Below are 16677 nucleotides of genomic sequence, written 5' to 3' on the forward strand. Positions count from 1 at the left end.
ACTTGGTTCAGTTGTCTCTATAGATTTCCCCATCATGATCTTAACCCCCCTTGCTCATAGAATCCCTCTTCCCTCTCTTCAACTGGACTCCCAGAGCTTGGCCTGGCACTTGGCTGTGGATTTCTGCCTCTGCTTCCATCAGTTACTGCATTAAGGATCTATGATGATGGTTAGGGTAGTCACCAACCTGCTTACCGGGGTAGGCCACTTCAGGCACCCTTTCCAATTGATAGTATTCTAATCTACACAGAGAAACCCTGTCTCGAAAAACCAAAAAAAACAAACAAGCAAAAAAAGAATGCTAAAGCAGGAGGATTATGATGGGGTTGGGGATTTAGCTTAGTGGTAGAATGCTTGCCTAGCAAGCATAAGGCCCTAGGTTCGGTCCTGGGCTCCAGAAAACAAAAAAAAAAAAAAAAAAAAAAAGAAGAAGAAGAAGAAGAAGAAGAAACTTCTCTTTGCAACAGGCAGAGACCACTACAGAAAACTACAACCAGTCAAAACGGAGAGCTGAGGAGCCCAGTCCAAATGGATGCATCTACAAAATGCTCCCACATCTAAGGCTCAGGGAACATGGCTGAAGAAGGGGTGGGAAGAGGATTGTAAGATCTAGAAGATCCGTCAGATTGTGTCTCCTAGTACTCTGAGAAGGTATACCCATAACGTCTCACAAAGAGGATTGCACTAATTGGAGCTGAACAAGGATAACACCAGTGATCACGGCAAACTGGACAGAAAAAATGACACAGGCCTCAGCCCTACACAGGGAAATAGAGGTAACTGTGAAAAAGTGGGAAGAGAAGAGGTGGCCTCATCCAGGGAGGAGCACAAAAATTGGTTGTCCAGTGCTAAACAGTATTTTTTTTAAAGATTTATTTGCTTTTATTATGTATAGTGTTCTGCCTGTAGGCCAGAAGAGGGTGCCAGATCTCCTTACAGATGGTTGTGAGCCACCATGTGGCTGCTGGGAATTGAACTCAGAACCTCTGGGAGAGCAGCCGGTGCTTTTAAACTCTGAGCCATCTTTCCAGCCCCTAAACAGTATTTTGAAAGTGTCCAATCTTTTTATTAGCTGTATTTATTTTAATTTATGTGTATGTTTGGCCTGCATGCACTAATATGCATCACATAGATGATTATTCCCAGGAAATCAGAAGAGAGCATAGATCCACCAGAAGTAGAGTTACAGAGAGATGGTTGAGTATCTTCAAGTTGATATTGGAAAGTAACCTGAATTCTCTGAAAGAGTAGCAAGTGCTCTAAATTGCTAGCCAACTCCGCAGCCCCTAAGGCGCCCTGTTTTGATATGGGATACACTTCTGAGGGACAGATATTTAGTAGGAAAAAAGGAGAGGATGAAAGGATTCTACAGGCTGGGCACCATCTAGACAGTGTAGCCTAAAACCCTCTATGAGCGACAAGGTTCAAGACAGAGGGCCTTGACCTGAAGCTGGACCCAGAACAAATAAACCAGAAAATACAGGAGGATCTAATTCCCTTCATAGGGTACTTCATTGATAAAGTCACTCCATCATCTTAAAAAACGCTGACAGTGCATGGAGATTCAGAATCCTAGGTGAGCCTCAGGCATGAAGAACCTGGTGACACAGTCTCCTTATTTCTGTGGATGAACTAACCTGGAAAAGGATCAGACACTCATTAGATTGATACAGTATATTTTCTATTTTCTGTGAATAAGATGTGTTGCGGGACTCCAACTTCATAGCTAAAATATGAAACAATTTGGAAGACCAAAAAGATACCCCATAGTCACAATAGGCTCTGAGCCTGTGACAGCCAACCTCTGTGAGCACTGAGGGAGCTGTAAATTCTATGGACCTCCACACTTTTCTAGACTGTGTTAATAATCCTGGTCTGTTCAAATGCCACTCTGCTCACAATCACATCACTTCCCAAGGGATGGTTCTGTCCAGAGTGTGATTTCAAATGTCCTTCACAGTTAGTAAAAGGTATGAGTTAGCAGGCATTAATCACAATGATGTGTGAGAACAGGAAGATTTATTTGTTTAATGAAGACCAATGAAAATACAGAGTAATTAAAACCATCTTATTGCTACCTGATCCAATGAAAGGGAGTAAAATAGCTGGCTTGGCTACTCTCTTAGCAAATCAAGACGAAGCTCACAACTAAACAGTTAACAACCAGGTCTCAGGTCAGTCAGTTCTCTAGGCAAGGACATTTTATTTCCATCTTCACTGTGTGCTCAGCACCTCCTATCTGAGTATTCTGGGATGGAATCTCCTGCATTTCTTCAAAACCATGTTCATAGGAGAGCGGGTCAACATTGCTCAGTTCAGTTTGACAGTTCTGTACCAATACAAGCAGGCAAACAATGGGATGTAAAGAGGGGAAAACAATGTCATAAATCTTCAATGCATTTTGATGCTGGCAAGTCTTGGACCATAATGTCCTTGATCATACTTCATGAAGTCACAGGACAGCTGGACTGTGAACCTAAAACTTAGATTACTGACTGAATAGGGTACAGATAAGAGCATTCAGGTTCTTATCTGAGCATAAATCTACACCTATCACATTCTGAGCAGCCAGTGGTGAACCTGTTTTGACAGAGGTACATTTAGAAATGTAAAATTGCCTTTCTGATTCCACAAGACAACTATGGCCTTAGTCCCATTCTACTTCAAGTCAAGTTAGTCATTGTGGTATAGATCCACTGAACACTATTTGGTTCCCAATGAATCACACAGTGTCTGAAACCATGTGTTCTGGGACCTCATGATGAAAGTCCCTCCCCCTAGACTTTCATTTCTCAGTATCCAGAAGCAGCCTTTTCCTATTTATTGCCAACACCTACAAAGTCTGCTCTCTGTCTCATAAACACAGCGTATAAGGCATTCACTGCAGATGCGTGTACCAAAGGCCAATATGTTGGGCTGCCTTTGGGCAGTGACTATATCCCGGAGTTCAGGGCATACTTGGGTAAAGTTCTCCACTAGGATATTACCCTGGCGATCATAGCACTCTAGAGGGGCGGGGTAGAGCTCTAGAATCAACTTGCTTAGATTGGCCATGCTTTGCAGAAGGTCCTTCAAAACAGCCATAGAGAAGTCGTTTTCATAGAAACAAACCCTGGTGAGCTGGGTGCACTGGCTCAGGGCAGGCAAGAGGGCACTGAGCTGAGAGTCCTTCATCTTGCAGTTCATTAAATCCAGGATCTGCAGTGTGCCTGCTACATTCTCTAGGAGAACTCGGATATGTGTGGGACGTATCTTGGATAACGGTACACCATTGAGGACCAGGTGTTGGAGGTGACAGAGCCTCTGACACTGTGACAAGTGTTTCAGGTCTGACTGTGAGAACTGACAAAGAGTGATACACAAGGACTCCAAGGGGGTCTTCAGGCATCTAGGGAAGGAACAGGAAATTATTTCTGGCTAATGAAGGACATTAATAAGGTTGACGCTGAGACAGAAGGGACCACATATGTAAAGTCAGACTAGCCTTATGCTGAAGGTCAACACTTGGGATACAACCTGTTGGTTCCTGCTTATTTAATTGTCTCCTGAGCCATATACATAAGGTGGGACAGTCTCAGATCTCCCTGTCCTCACTCTGTCAAACAGAACTAAACTTTGCAACAGCAGGCTGAGAGGTCATACCCAGAGAGGACCATCACAAAAAGGTTCTGGAACCATCTTGGTATGTGTCCTGCATAGCTCATCACGGTCCCTCCTTTCAATCACATCCTCTATGCCTGATTTCAGTGCTCCACCTTTGAAACTGATGGTCCCCCACCCCAGCATCACCCATTTCCACCTACTAAGTCTCAACCTGTGCTCATATTATCCTTCTCTCTGGCAGAGTTCGAGGCTGACAGAGGATCCAACACAAGCTGGTCCCTGTTCACAGAGATGTGAGTACAGAGCTCCTTAGGATCCTGTGCAGGTGTGAGTTGTCCACACCTCAGGACCTGCTAATCTGTGGAGTTCCCTCCTGTTAATGTAGCCAGGATCTCAAGGAGGAATATCCAGAGCACACCCAGTGGGTCTGACCCACCCAATGGACCTGCTTTCTAGGCAGCTCTCTAAACATCTCCTACCCCAGCTCTGACTCTGCTAAATGAATGGTCAGTTACAAAGGAAGCAAGTCCACCCTTAGATACTGTAATGAGTAAACCATTCTAAAATCCACAGTGTCACACACACCCCAGGGGACAACTAATGCTGAAACAAAGGGAAAAGGTTTGCTGTCACAGCAGAAACAGCTCTCCATCCTTCCTTACCTGAACAACTGTTTCATGTGGTCAGAGGAAAAGGAGACTCCATTCATAGAGAAATGCTGGAGACAGTTGAGTTTTGAGAACTGAGAAAAGAACTTGATGGCACATGTTTCCTCTGTGTCTGTCAAAGTATTTACAACCCTTTGTGTGCCCAAGTAGATCTGAGTTAGACGGAATTTCCGAAGATTTCTCATACGGCCAAGGCAAGATGCAAAGTGACCCAGGAAGGGCAGAACCTGGTTTGTGAATAGTTCCAATTCCTCGATATAGTGTGGATGGAAAATGTCCAAGACCTTCTTGATAATCTCCACAGGGAGGGCACAAATAGTCATCCTCAGACAGCACAGCCGCACAGAGCCTTTTCTCTGCTGGGCCCACTGCAACAAACATGTTTGGTGTTCTTTCAGCTGGAACCTGAAGCTAAGGTCAGTGACCACCTTCAAACGCGGCCTCAGCGCGTATCTAGGAAGGTCCCTCCCTACTTGCTTCTCACTCCCAGTCTCTGTTGAGTGGGCTCTTGCCTGTGTTCTAGTCCGCACATCCAGGAAATCGTGGTGCACATTCCTCAAGTCAAGGACTTGCAGCTTCCACCGTCTGGGAGGGAAAAGGAAGGAGTTTCATAATGTAAACCAGGAACTGACTCAGAGACAGTTTATGTCCCACTTCACTATTGTCAGCTCCAACACAGCCCCTCTCACCTGCCAGGCCAGGACTCTTAGCACGAACTGCATCTGGAGACCTTTCCTCCCTCCCTCCATTCAATGACTCTAGACTTGGATCTCTTTCACATCAAATGCCTGTAGGAGAGCCAGGGGAAGGCTCCTCCCACTATGACTTCATGGACTCTGAGCTGTCTTCCACTCCTGACTGCCATTTCTATTAGCTCTCAACTTGAATAGAAGTTCTACAGACTTTCAGGTTGTGACAACAGAAGCCTCTGTCCACTTTGACCCCATTCTCCCTCACCTCACATGAATTTGCCACTAGCTCAGTGACTACCCTTCTCTTCTCCTTGGGCCTTGCTTACCTGGGACGAACCTTCTGTGACTGCAGCATGTCTAGGCCATCCAGAACAGCTTGCAATGCCTCCACATCGGGGGTCTTCATCAGGGCCCCCACAGGGAGGCAAACAAAGGGCCAGGCTGCCACCATTGCCTTCAGTAGTCCTAGGTGTCTACAGTCGAAGGCCTCCTTGAACAGCGGTGGGAAGAAATTTGTGGGCATGGACTCCAGGGCAGAGATGGCCAAGGCCTGGTTGCTCAGCAGGCTCTGCACTGCCAGCTGCTTGAGTGTGGGGATGTTCTTGATGCTCATGCTGATAGATCTTCGTTCAGGAGGAACCTGGGCAAGCATTTAGGAGACACATTTTCAGCTTATGTTTTGGGAATTCCTACTTCTCACATGTTGCAGGAACCAGAGGATCAGAGTCCTTGGTCTGGCTCTATTATACCATCTGGTGGTGTCAAAGCCAAACTTCCATCACTCTCAGCATGTGGAATCTCTTATAAGCCCCCACACAGGCACAAATTAATCATTGTCCCACCAGGTACTCAAAGGTAGAAGGGTTATTCGGGAGCATGCAGACTGACCAGACCCTTGCTGCAGGAAATGACCTTGACCATCTTTCCAGGCTCTCCAGAAAATACAGTCCTGATGCCACCTGGCTGTCCAACCCTTATTGTGCTTTCAACAAACTGATCCTTCCTGGGACAGCCTGAAGTGAATTTGTGAAATGCTGTCAGTCCACACTACTTCTAAATGCTTTAGAGACGGGTGTGGTGGTACTGAGCTGTATTATACTCATTTGGGGGAAGAGGTAAAAGGTCTTTAAATTTATGGGGACCAGGCCACACAGTCAGACCATGTCTGAAATATAAAACATGCAACTTTCCCCAACACAACTAAAAATCATGTTATTGAAAGAGAACACCTGTAAAATGAGTCTTAGATGAGAAGCCAGCTGTACAGAGGCTACAAGGATGAAGATTTCCCATGGTACCTTGGGGTCTATAGAGGAAGAAGGAGATGAGAAAAAAAATCTACCAATATTTTTAAGTTGTTGTTTCGACTTTAAAATATGTTGTAGCCTGTGTTGCAGGCTTGAGTGGAATTGGCTAAGCTTCCAAACCCGAATGGATTTCACTCATTATGTATCCCAGGCTGCCCCGACTCTCCATGCTCCTTCTTCCTGTCATTAGGTGTGTTGGAATTGTATTTTATTTTATTTTTTTTTGGTTTTTTCAAGACAGACTTTCTCTGTGTAGCTTTGGGCCTTTCCTGGTACTGGCTTTGGAGACCAGGCTGGCCTCGAACTCACAGAGATCCACCTGCCTCTGCCTCCCGAGTGCTGGGATTAAAGGCATGTGACACCACCATCCGGCTGTATTTTTTTTTTAACCATACGTGGCCGGTGCACTCTGCATTTAAAACACTGCATAAATGTTACCAAGTGGGAGTCTATAATCCCATCTCTTTGAAGGAAGAGTTTGGAGGATTCCAGGTCAGACTAATCTAATAAGTGTATTTCAGGCTAGTTCAAGTTGGGGGGATATCAAAGAAAATATGACTGAAAATGTCTTCATAGAAGTTGTTTAGTAGCAGGGTTTGATCACAAGTGATGTACCATTAAATCACATTTCCAGGTCATCTATTTCATTTTCTTTAATTTGATGTAGAGGAAAGGTCTCTACATGCAGTCAAGTACAGCCTGGAATGTGATCTTTTGTGCTCAAGGCCTTCATTCTGGGTTCAAGGTATGGCTGTTACATATGCAACCTAGCATATATATGTGTGTGTGTGTGTATATATAAAATCACTCTCAGACAATGTTTAGTCAAACAGTCAAGGCTGAAGCAATGACATTTCAACAGTTTTGGTACCAGACCAGCTGTGAATCATGGCTTCTGTTCATCAAGTCATCCACAGGACTGTTGGTAAGTTACAGTTAAGAGGAAAGTTCAGGGACGGGCGGTGGTGGCCCACAGCTTTTAATCCCAGCACTGGGAGGCAGAGGCAGGCGGATCTCTGAGAGTTCAAGGCCAGCCTGGTCTACAGAGCAAGATCCAGGAAAGACACAAAGCTACACAGACAAAACCTGTCTTGAAAAACCAAAAAAAAAAAAAAAAAAAAAAAAAAAAAAGGGAGGAAAGATCAGTTCATACAACTGCAAACCCATGACCTGTGGAACATACTTTAAGAGATTACAAGACAATTAAATTACAAAGAGGATCCTAACTCCAATTCCAGAATGAGCGTAGAAAACTGGTCAGAGACAGTAGATCAAGAGTTCAAGGTCTGTCTTGCCTATTTTGACCTGTATCAAAAAACTCAAATGAGCTAAAGGAACTAACATGTAAACTCCTATGTGAAGGTCATTTTCATTAAAACCAAACTACACCAAATCTAAAAATATTACATTTTAATCTGGAAGCATCTGGAAATATAGCTTTGTGGGTTAGATAAGGCTAGACCAGCACACACTAGGCCTGATGGAGGTGAGTGACTTACCTGATATGGACACTGGTTACAGGCTCCTATTCCCAGCAAGGCCAGGCAGTGACTCCAGGCTCCAGGACTCTGAGGTTCTGTTCTACTAGGCCTCCTCTGACCATTTTATACCGTTTCCTCCTCACCCCTCCCCAGGTAGTTCCACCCCTCTACTAAAATCTTATATCTGATTGGTCCAATGAGTCTCTACCCACTTAATCCTGTTAATGATTGATTTTTTCTACTGTAGATTGATTGAATCAGACCTATCCAGTGAAATCAAAAACACTAAAATAGAAAGTCCATATTCCATTGCTTGAAGATTGACTTCTTTTGTATGTGTATATTTACATGAGCACTTTATGTATGCATATATTTTAGTGTGTGTGGTTTTAGTGTCTATGTGTGTGTTTCAGTGTGGGTTTTATTTTGTGTGTACTTGAATTTGTAGTGAATTTTAGGGTAGCCAAATGCTACATGGTGAGCTTTTGTCTCAAAAAACACAATAACAAACTAAAAAACAAAACAAAACAAAACCACACCCCAGGGAACATGTTGCAGATGAGAAAGGGCTGAGGTGGGTGGTGGGAACCTGTGGTCCTCATTAGCAAGAAGCTTAATTGTGAAGATGGCTTAATGGAGAACTGTAGAACCATCAAAAGTAAGATGGATACTTTGTCTCAAAGTGTGACAAATCAACAGCAAAGCATGATGAGATGAAAGTCAACCAAACAATACACCTTTATTACTACACCTGTGTCATCCTAAACAGGGTGTACACTCTTGATCTTGGCACTCCACAAGCTGAGGCAGAAGATCTCTGAGTTTCAGGCCAACCTGACCCACACAGTGAGAAACTAAAACAACAGCATCAAATTCCAAACAGAAAACAGAGGTGCCTCTCTTGAAGAAAACAGTAGAAACTCCATGCACCAATGGTCTTTCAGAACTCCCCTACCAAGCAACCCCAAGTAGGCTCAGTAGGTAAGGCATTTAAATCCAACCTGAAGACCTGAGTTTGATTTCTGGAACCCACAAAAGGAGAACAGACTCCTGGAAGGTTTCCTCTGACCTCTACACGTGTACCATGACATATGGCCCATCCACCAGTAATTAACTGTAGGAATTGTTTTTGAATTTCCTTTTCCCAACAGCATGGAAGCAGAGAGGCAGCACTAGGCTTGGACTGGTCTTTATGACATCTGCTGGGCACAAGTGCATGTTTGTCACATTCAAATTCAGGGGAGAGGGCTATAGTATCAGGAGTTCAAGGTCATGCTTCCTCATCTAGTAAAAGAGAGAAAAATCAGGAAAATTGATTCAATTAGAAATCAAATCATTTAGGTGACCATGTTGTTACCATTGGGGGTAGATCTCTGCCATATAGAAGATACTACCTATATTGGATATCATGGTCCACAGTCTCTTCCATTCTTTCTGCCCCTTCTTACTGTTTGTTCCCTGAGTCTTTCGTGTAGGGGTTGGGTTTTAGATGTACTAACTGGGAATAGGCACCCCACTGTCATTTATTCTCTCCTTTTCCACCAGTATGGATTTCTGTGATGGACTCCATCTACTTCAAGCAAACAAACAAACATCTTTTTTGATACTGGGTAAGAGATACAAGGATGGATTCTAAGAATCCAGTTGGTTCACACACGGGAATAGAAATGGGGCAGTAGTGACTTCTCCTCTAGGGTCTACAACCTCACCAGACACAGGGAGGTGGCTAGGTTTCTAGTAGCAGGAATACATTCCACCCTTTTGAGAAGTCCAGTTAGGTAGCTGTTAGTCATCTCTGAGACATGAGTGTCATATCTTGACACCAAATCTATCTTGACATTATCTTGTCCTGCTATGGTGGTTCATAAGCTTCACAACCAATAAGACTTTTCATTGACTTTCTCCCTAGCAGGTTGAATAGCACCTTTGTCCATAGAACTTCCAGGTCATGGGCTGGAGAGATGGCTCAGAGGTAAAGAGCACTGCCTCTCTTCCGGAGTTCCTAAGCTCAATTCCCAGCAACCACATAGTGGCTCATAACCATCTGTAGTGAAATCGGTGCCCTCTTCTGTCCTGCAGTCATACATGTAGACAGAACTCTGTATACATGATAAATAAATTAATCTAAAAAAAAAAGCCAAGTTACAACGCAGTAACCAAACTTAATGGGAGAATCCATGCCAATAAGTCAGACCTCCTCCAAGAATATACAAAGTATTCAACATTGTGTAAAACCCTGTAACCATGCAGGATTTTTTTCTTTTGTTCTTTCTCTATTGTAGAACATTATTTTAAGGTGTGTTACTTTTGTTTTTGTTGCATTTGTTTAACTCTATGAAGCTGTGATACTGTGTCTGTCTAAAACCCCTATGGTCTAATAAAGAACTGAAATGGCCAAAAAAAAAGAACTTCCAGGTCAGTTCCAGCTTCCTTCTTACCAGTCCTATGTCCAAAGTGTGTGGTGCCTTCAGCAATAACTCTGACTTTCAAGTTCTGGGATGCAACCGAGGGCAATGGCAATAACCTCTGAGGTTTAGAATGATCTCCTGGACTGCCCTGACATTACATGCATCACATGAGTGCATGCAAACACTCATACACATAAAATAAACATATATGAATCTTCAGAAACCCCCGGTTGTAGTGTTATACTGTGTACCCTAATAAAATTTGCCTGAAGATCAGAGAACAGAACAAGCCACTAGATTAAACATAGAGGCTAGGCAGTGGTGGCACACACCTTCAATCCTAGCACTGGGGAAGCAGAGATCAGTCTGGATCTCTGTGAGTTCAAAGCCACCCTAGACTACATAAAATTGACTCAGGCTAGGAGAGAAACAGAGCCAGGCAGTGGTGGCACACACCCTTAATCCCAGCACATGAGATCTCACACCTTTAATCCCAGTATTTTTTTTTTTTTTTTTTGGTTTTTCGAGACAGGGTTTCTCTGTGTAGCTTTGCACCTTTCCTGGAACTCACTTGGTAGTCCAGGCTGGCCTCGAACTCACAGAGATCCGCCTGGCTCTGCCTCCCGAGTGCTGGCATTAAAGGCATGCGCCACCACCGCCCGGCAATCCCAGTATTTTGGAAGCACACATGCCATTAATCCCAGCACTAGGAAGGAAGTGATGGCTGGGTGGAGAAAGGTATATAAGGTATGTGGAGACAGGAACTAGAGCCTTTTCAGGCTGAGGAGTCCTAGAGGTAGGATGTGACAGAGGCTTGTTCCTTTGTCTCTCTAACCTTTCAGCATTTACCCTAATATCTGGCTCTGGGATTCTTAATTATAAGGCCCATTTAGCAATTCGTGTTACACCTGAAAGTAGGTATAGCTCAGCTTCTCTCCCTAGCTGTACCCCTTTAATTTCCTTCTCTCCCCTTATGGCTCCAGCTGGTCCTTCAAGTACAATATTGAAAAGGAATGGGGATAGTGGACATCCCTGTCTACTCCCTGACTTCACTTGAGTTCCTTCAAGTTTCCCTCCATTTAACATGGTATTGGCTGTGGGTTTCTCATATAGAGCTTTTCATGTATTGAAGTCTCTCTTCCCTGTCCCCCTAATTTTTTGGACTTTTATCATCAAGGCATGTTCAATTTTTTTTTTCGTTTTTCGTGACAGGGTTTCTCTGTGTAGCTTTGCGCCTTTCCTAGATCTTGCTCTGTAGACCAGGCTGGCCTTGAACTCACATAGATCCACCTGCCTCTGCTGCGAGTGCATGTTGGATTTTTTAAAAGGCGATTTCCACTTCTATTAATATAATTAAGTGACTTTTGTCTTTCAGTCCATTTATTTATTTATTTGACATTTATTGACATGTGTATGTTCAACCATTTCTGCATTTTGGAGATAAATGATAATGGTGTATAATCTGTTTAGGCATGCCTGTGTTTCCAAGTATTGCATTAATACACTTGGATCTATGTTCATCAAGGATATTCACTTATTTTTTGTTGTTGTTGTTGTTGTCTGTTTACCTGGTATTGCTATTACAGTCATGCTGGCTCTGTAGAAGGAATTTAGGGATGCTCCATCTGTTGTTTTGTTTTGTTTTGTTTTGTTTTAATAGTTTAAGAAGGATTGACTGCAGTTCTCTTTTGAATGGCTGCTTGGATTCTGTTGTGAATCCATCAGGCCCTGGAAGTTCTTTAGCCAGAAGGATTTTTATTACTGTATCAATTTCTTCATTTGTTATGGGTCTGTTTAGGTTGATGACTTCCTCCCCCACCCCTTTGGTTTTTTGAGGCAGGGTTTCTCTATATAGCCCTGGCTGTCCTAGAACTCACTCTGTAGACCAGACCTGCCTCTGCCTGCCAGATGCTGGGATTAAAGGCATGTGCCACGACTGCTCAGCTTGGATTGTTGACTTCTTTATTTTATTCTATTTTTTCATTTTATAAAATCTTTATTGACAAATAATTCACATTGTATACAATTTGCCTGTTTGCACAATTTGATAGAATTTAGTCCAGCATCCTCATAGGCCCATAATACTATTTTAGTTTTACTAAATAGGAGATCCTATTTAGAAACACAACTTTCTATTTTAGAACACCACTGTCTTCAATTTCATATACATATATAATGTATGGTGATTACATTCCATCTTACTTTTTTTTTTTTTTTTTTTTTTTTGGTTTTTTGAGACAGGGTTTCTCTGTGTAGCTTTGCGCCTTTCCTGGAACTCGCTTTGGAGACCAGGCTGGCTTCGAACTCACAGAGATCCGCCTGGCTCTGCCTCCCGAGTGCTGGGATTAAAGGCGTGCGCCACCACCGCCCGGCAACCATCTTACTTTTTTTTAAATGAACATAATATTTGCAGTTGTGCTTGGCGGTGGTTGCGCACGCCTTTAATCCCAGCCCTGGGGAGATAGAGGCAGGAGGATGTCTGTGAGTTCAAGGCCAACCTGTGTGTAGACGGAGATCTAGCACAGGCTCCAAGGCTACAGAGAAACACTGTCTCAAAAAACAAAACAAAAAAGATTGCTCATTCTTTCTATTATTTCCTTTGTCTCTATTCATTAAATATTTGTTGTCAGTAATGTTTTTGTTTTTCAAGACAGGGCTTCTCTGTATAGCCCCCGTTATCTTGGAACTCATTCTGTAGACCAGAATGGCCTAGAACTCAGAAGTCAGGCTTCTGCCTCCTCCTGCTGGGATTGAAGGTATGCACCACCAGGCCTCACTCTATTTTATTAGTTTCTACTGTGGTTTTTCTTACCTCCTGCTGCCCACTAGGTTTGGATTTGGTCTGTTCTTATTTCCACAATTTTTAGTTGAATCATTCAACTATTTATTCGTGCTTTTCAGGTTTTTGTTTTAGGCTCGTAGGGCTTTAAATTTCCCTCATAGGTTTCCTTTCAATGTGTCCCAGATGTCATGTAGTGTATTCTAATTTCCCTTTGGTTCCAGGAAATTCACTCTCCCTTTCCTTCTTCCTTTCCTTCTTCCTTCCTTTATCCTTTGACTCATTCATCATTCAGCAACAAGTTGTTTTACTATTCATGAGTTTTTGTAGATTACTAGAGTTTTTATGTCAAATTTTAGATTTATTGCAATGTGTTTAGATAGTGTCAAGGTCTCACTTGCTCATCATCATTGGTTCCAGTGTATTTTGAGGCCATGAGTTCTTGGGGCACACTCTCACTGATCAGAAAGTTCCGTGCCATTCCCTTCACAGAGAAGGGATCTCAAGACCTTAAAAATGGTGACAAGAATAGTGGCCAAGAAGGACCTCAGATGGTGACCATCCAGCTTCTCAGGGTCTGACAGTTAAATCAAAGCCCTACCACTCAGGGGCAACCACTTCATTAGCATGTACTACTAGAAGCTTTTTTTTTTTTTAGAAGAACCAAATTTTATTTAACTCTTAAGTCACTTGTCCCCATGGTCACATTGTTCTCCATGTCAACTTTCCCCTTACAAATAAATGAACTGGTACATCATATTCCTAATCCCCCCTCTCCCATAATGTTCTGTGTCTGTTTGATGAGACACTCATCCTTTGGACTTCACCTCCCAGTTCCCAGAAGCAATCCTGCTCCATCTGCCCACATAGATAAATCTGGTCTCTAGTTATAATACACAAAACAGGCACCAGCAGCAAAGTAGACAGACTTGGCCTGCCTTATGGCCCTGAGAATATCCATGAGCTCAGAACAATGCTGGGCAAATCTATCCTTGAGAACACGACCCGTGTCATCATAGCTCTCCAAAGGGGCAGGGTACATCTCCAGGAGCAGCTCGCTCAGATTTGCTGTGTGGTGGAAAAGGTCCTGAAGGACAGCCATGGATATGTCATTGTCAAGAAAGTTGATCTTAGTGAGCTGGGTGCACTGGCTTAAGACAGGCAGGATGACACTGAGCTGAGAAACCTTCATCCTACAGCCTTCCAATTCCAGGGTCTTCAGAGTGGCTGCAACTCTCTCCAGAAGAAGACGGAGGGGCCCAGTACTTAAACAGGACAATATCACACTGCTGAGGTTCAGGTGTGTGAGCTGATGTAGGTTCAGACTCAGGGGTAGATGATTCAAGTCTGCCTGCGAGAGCTGGACGTGAGTGATGGACAGGGTCTCCAAGGGGGTCCTCAGGCACCTAGGTAGAGATAAGAGATGAGTTCTGGCAAATGGAGTTGGAGAGTGTTAGTTGGAGAGTGTTAGTGATAGGGTTAACACGGAGATGGACAGGTTAGTATTGTTCAAGTTCAGTGTGACACATGACAGACACGCACATCAGGATGCTGTCAATGTCTTCTCACTCGAGTCACAGTGCTTGCTGAACACCAAGATGAGTGAACACCATGGATGGACTGGTTCAGTACATGCGCACTGACAGTCCGTTACTAAAGCAGAAAACTCCAGTACTGGCCCCCTGAGCGCTACAGAGCACACACAAACCAGTCAAGACCTAGTTACACACATGGGATGTCTCTGCAGAGCATCTGGATGCCTGCATCAGCAGCAGAGTCGATCCCTCTTCATGCTATGTCACCCCAGCCTCACACTCCACCCTAGTGCGAGAATTTCCACAGCTACTCAGCCTCTACCAAGGCACCACACTGAGACAGAGGCAGGCTGCCACTCCCTCCCAGAGTCTCCAGCCCTGTTGGATCCAGTGTGCCAGGCAGATATTAATGGCCCTCTATAATCTGCAGAGCACAGAGAAAGGTTTTGCTCTGGTCTGCAAAACAGCTTCCCATCTTACCTTAGCACCGTTTCCAGGTTGTCTTTCAGAAAGTAAATGCCATTCATATAGAGATGCTGGAGACAGTCCAGGTTGGGGAACTGAGGAACAGACTCGATGACACACTTCTTCATGTCTGGGAGGGCACAGTTACCACTTAAAGCAGTCTGGTGGGTTCCCAGGAGAGGGAGTTTGCAAAGATTTCCCAGCTGTCCCAGGCAATGTGCAAACCAGGCCTGGCATCCCTGTGGCCACCAGGAAATCAGTTCCAACTCCTGGACACGGTCTCTGTCTAAAGTGTTCAGGATCCCTATGACAGTGTAGACGTGTGATGCTCTGATCTTCAGCTCCCTACAGCACAGTTGCACTGAGCCTTTTCTTTGCTTGGCCCACTTCAACAAGTATTTGTCAGTTTCCTTGAGATGCTCCCCACAGAGGTCAAAATCAACCACCACCCTCAAGGGCTGCTTCACCCCACACTCTGGCTCCTGCTCCTCTGCAGTTTCCTTCTGACTGAGAACCCAGGAGGTGTAGCTGACATCTATGCCTCCAGTCTTTTCATCCCAGAAGTCCTGGTGCACTTTCTGCAAGTCAAGCTCTTGGAGTTTCCACCTCCTGGGAAAACAGGCAGAAATCAGAGCTCGGATCAGACCCCACATAGTCCGCTGTTCTTGACATCTCAACTCTCACTTTCCCTACTCTGCTGTCTGATAGGTTGCTGTGTTTCCGGCACTGGGCATCCAGCCCACGGCCTCAGGTCCCAGGAAGGGCTCTCGGCCTCACTGGCATCTTTAGCTCTGCTTTATTGCCCTCTACCGTGTTCCCCTTGAGTCCTGACTGATCCCATTTTGTCTTGAGGCCCAGGTCTTGGCCCACTCCTCTGTGGCTGTATCAGAACTAAGCTGCCCTCCACACCTGACAGCCTTTTTTGTACCCTCTGCAAGAGCTGAGACCTCCACAGTCCTCCACACTGGTGCAGTGAGAAACCTCAGATACACATGTGACCACACTCTTCCACACTCCAGTTGTCCCCTGACTGAACCTCCAGGACCATTAGAAGGGTCTTGCCTACCTGGGGCGCACCTTCTGGGTCATCAGAAAGTCCAGGGCATCCAGCACAGCCTTCAAAGTCTCCATGTGTGAGATGGTCGGCAGGGCCCCCATGGAGAGGCGGTGAAAGGGCCAGGCTGCCACCATTGCCCTCACAAGGTTGGTCTGTCTGCCAGTGAAGGCCTCCTTGAACAGTGGCGGGAAGAACTCCGTGGGCAGGTACTCCAGGGCAGAGATGGCCAAGGCCTCATCCTTCAGCAGCCACTGCACTGCCTGCTGCAAGGATGTGTCTTGGGCCAGGTCACTCATCTTTGTAGATCCTCAGGGTCCAGAATCTTGAAGAGATCTCCAGGAAAGAACATATTGTCAGGCTAAGGCTTAGGAAGCCCTTCTCCCCCATTAAAGGAATCACTCAAGGACACAGTCACACCTTATGCCACTAACTATTTGCTGCTATCAAAACTCAGAATTACCCACGTGATCACACATTCCCCAGAGCCACCGCACACTTCCATCCCATTCCCACTTGTAAGGGTTAGCCTGGAACCTGTAAGCTGAGCCATGTGCAGCATTTAGAGTCTGAGGAAGTGAACTGTCTGCTTGCACAGCCCCAGCTGCAGTTAGTGTGCAAAGAGCATAAAATTCCAGAAGAGATAAAGCTATGTAACCTCATGCAGAACATCTGGAAAAGGGTG

General features: G+C 44.6%; 2 protein-coding genes across 2 annotated transcripts; both read right to left on the reverse strand.

The window, feature by feature from the left end:
• Positions 1-2820: 2820 nt before the first annotated feature.
• LOC128096156 (PRAME family member 12-like) lies at positions 2821-5576 on the reverse strand. Its single transcript, XM_052715356.1, has 3 exons — positions 5290-5576; positions 4266-4856; positions 2821-3388 (listed from the first exon to the last, which is right to left on the reverse strand). Exons 1-3 carry the CDS (start codon positions 5574-5576, stop codon positions 2821-2823), a joined length of 1446 nt encoding a protein of 481 aa, XP_052571316.1.
• Positions 5577-13821: 8245 nt separating this feature from the next.
• On the reverse strand, positions 13822-16291 carry LOC128096984 (PRAME family member 12-like). The gene is made up of 3 exons (XM_052717199.1): positions 16005-16291; positions 14954-15547; positions 13822-14344 (listed from the first exon to the last, which is right to left on the reverse strand). The coding sequence occupies exons 1-3, from the start codon at positions 16289-16291 to the stop codon at positions 13822-13824; spliced, it is 1404 nt and encodes a 467-aa protein (XP_052573159.1).
• Between the last annotated feature and the right edge of the window lie 386 nt (positions 16292-16677).

This window comes from Peromyscus californicus, unplaced genomic scaffold, assembly GCF_007827085.1.
Source record: "Peromyscus californicus insignis strain IS unplaced genomic scaffold, ASM782708v3 Scaffold_5__1_contigs__length_169319896, whole genome shotgun sequence".
NCBI lineage: Eukaryota > Metazoa > Chordata > Mammalia > Rodentia > Cricetidae > Peromyscus > Peromyscus californicus.

Coding starts and splice junctions, on each gene's coding strand:
- LOC128096156 (XM_052715356.1), bottom strand. CDS start 5,576: ATGAGCATCAAGAACATCCCCACACTCAAGCAGCTGGCAGTGCAGAGC. Junction 4,857..5,289: donor TCACAGAAGGTTCGTCCCAG/GTAAGCAAGGCC, acceptor TTTCCCTCCCAG/ACGGTGGAAGCTGCAAGTCC. Junction 3,389..4,265: donor CACATGAAACAGTTGTTCAG/GTAAGGAAGGAT, acceptor TTCCTTCCCTAG/ATGCCTGAAGACCCCCTTGG.
- LOC128096984 (XM_052717199.1), bottom strand. CDS start 16,291: ATGAGTGACCTGGCCCAAGACACATCCTTGCAGCAGGCAGTGCAGTGG. Junction 15,548..16,004: donor ACCCAGAAGGTGCGCCCCAG/GTAGGCAAGACC, acceptor CTGTTTTCCCAG/GAGGTGGAAACTCCAAGAGC. Junction 14,345..14,953: donor AACCTGGAAACGGTGCTAAG/GTAAGATGGGAA, acceptor ATCTCTACCTAG/GTGCCTGAGGACCCCCTTGG.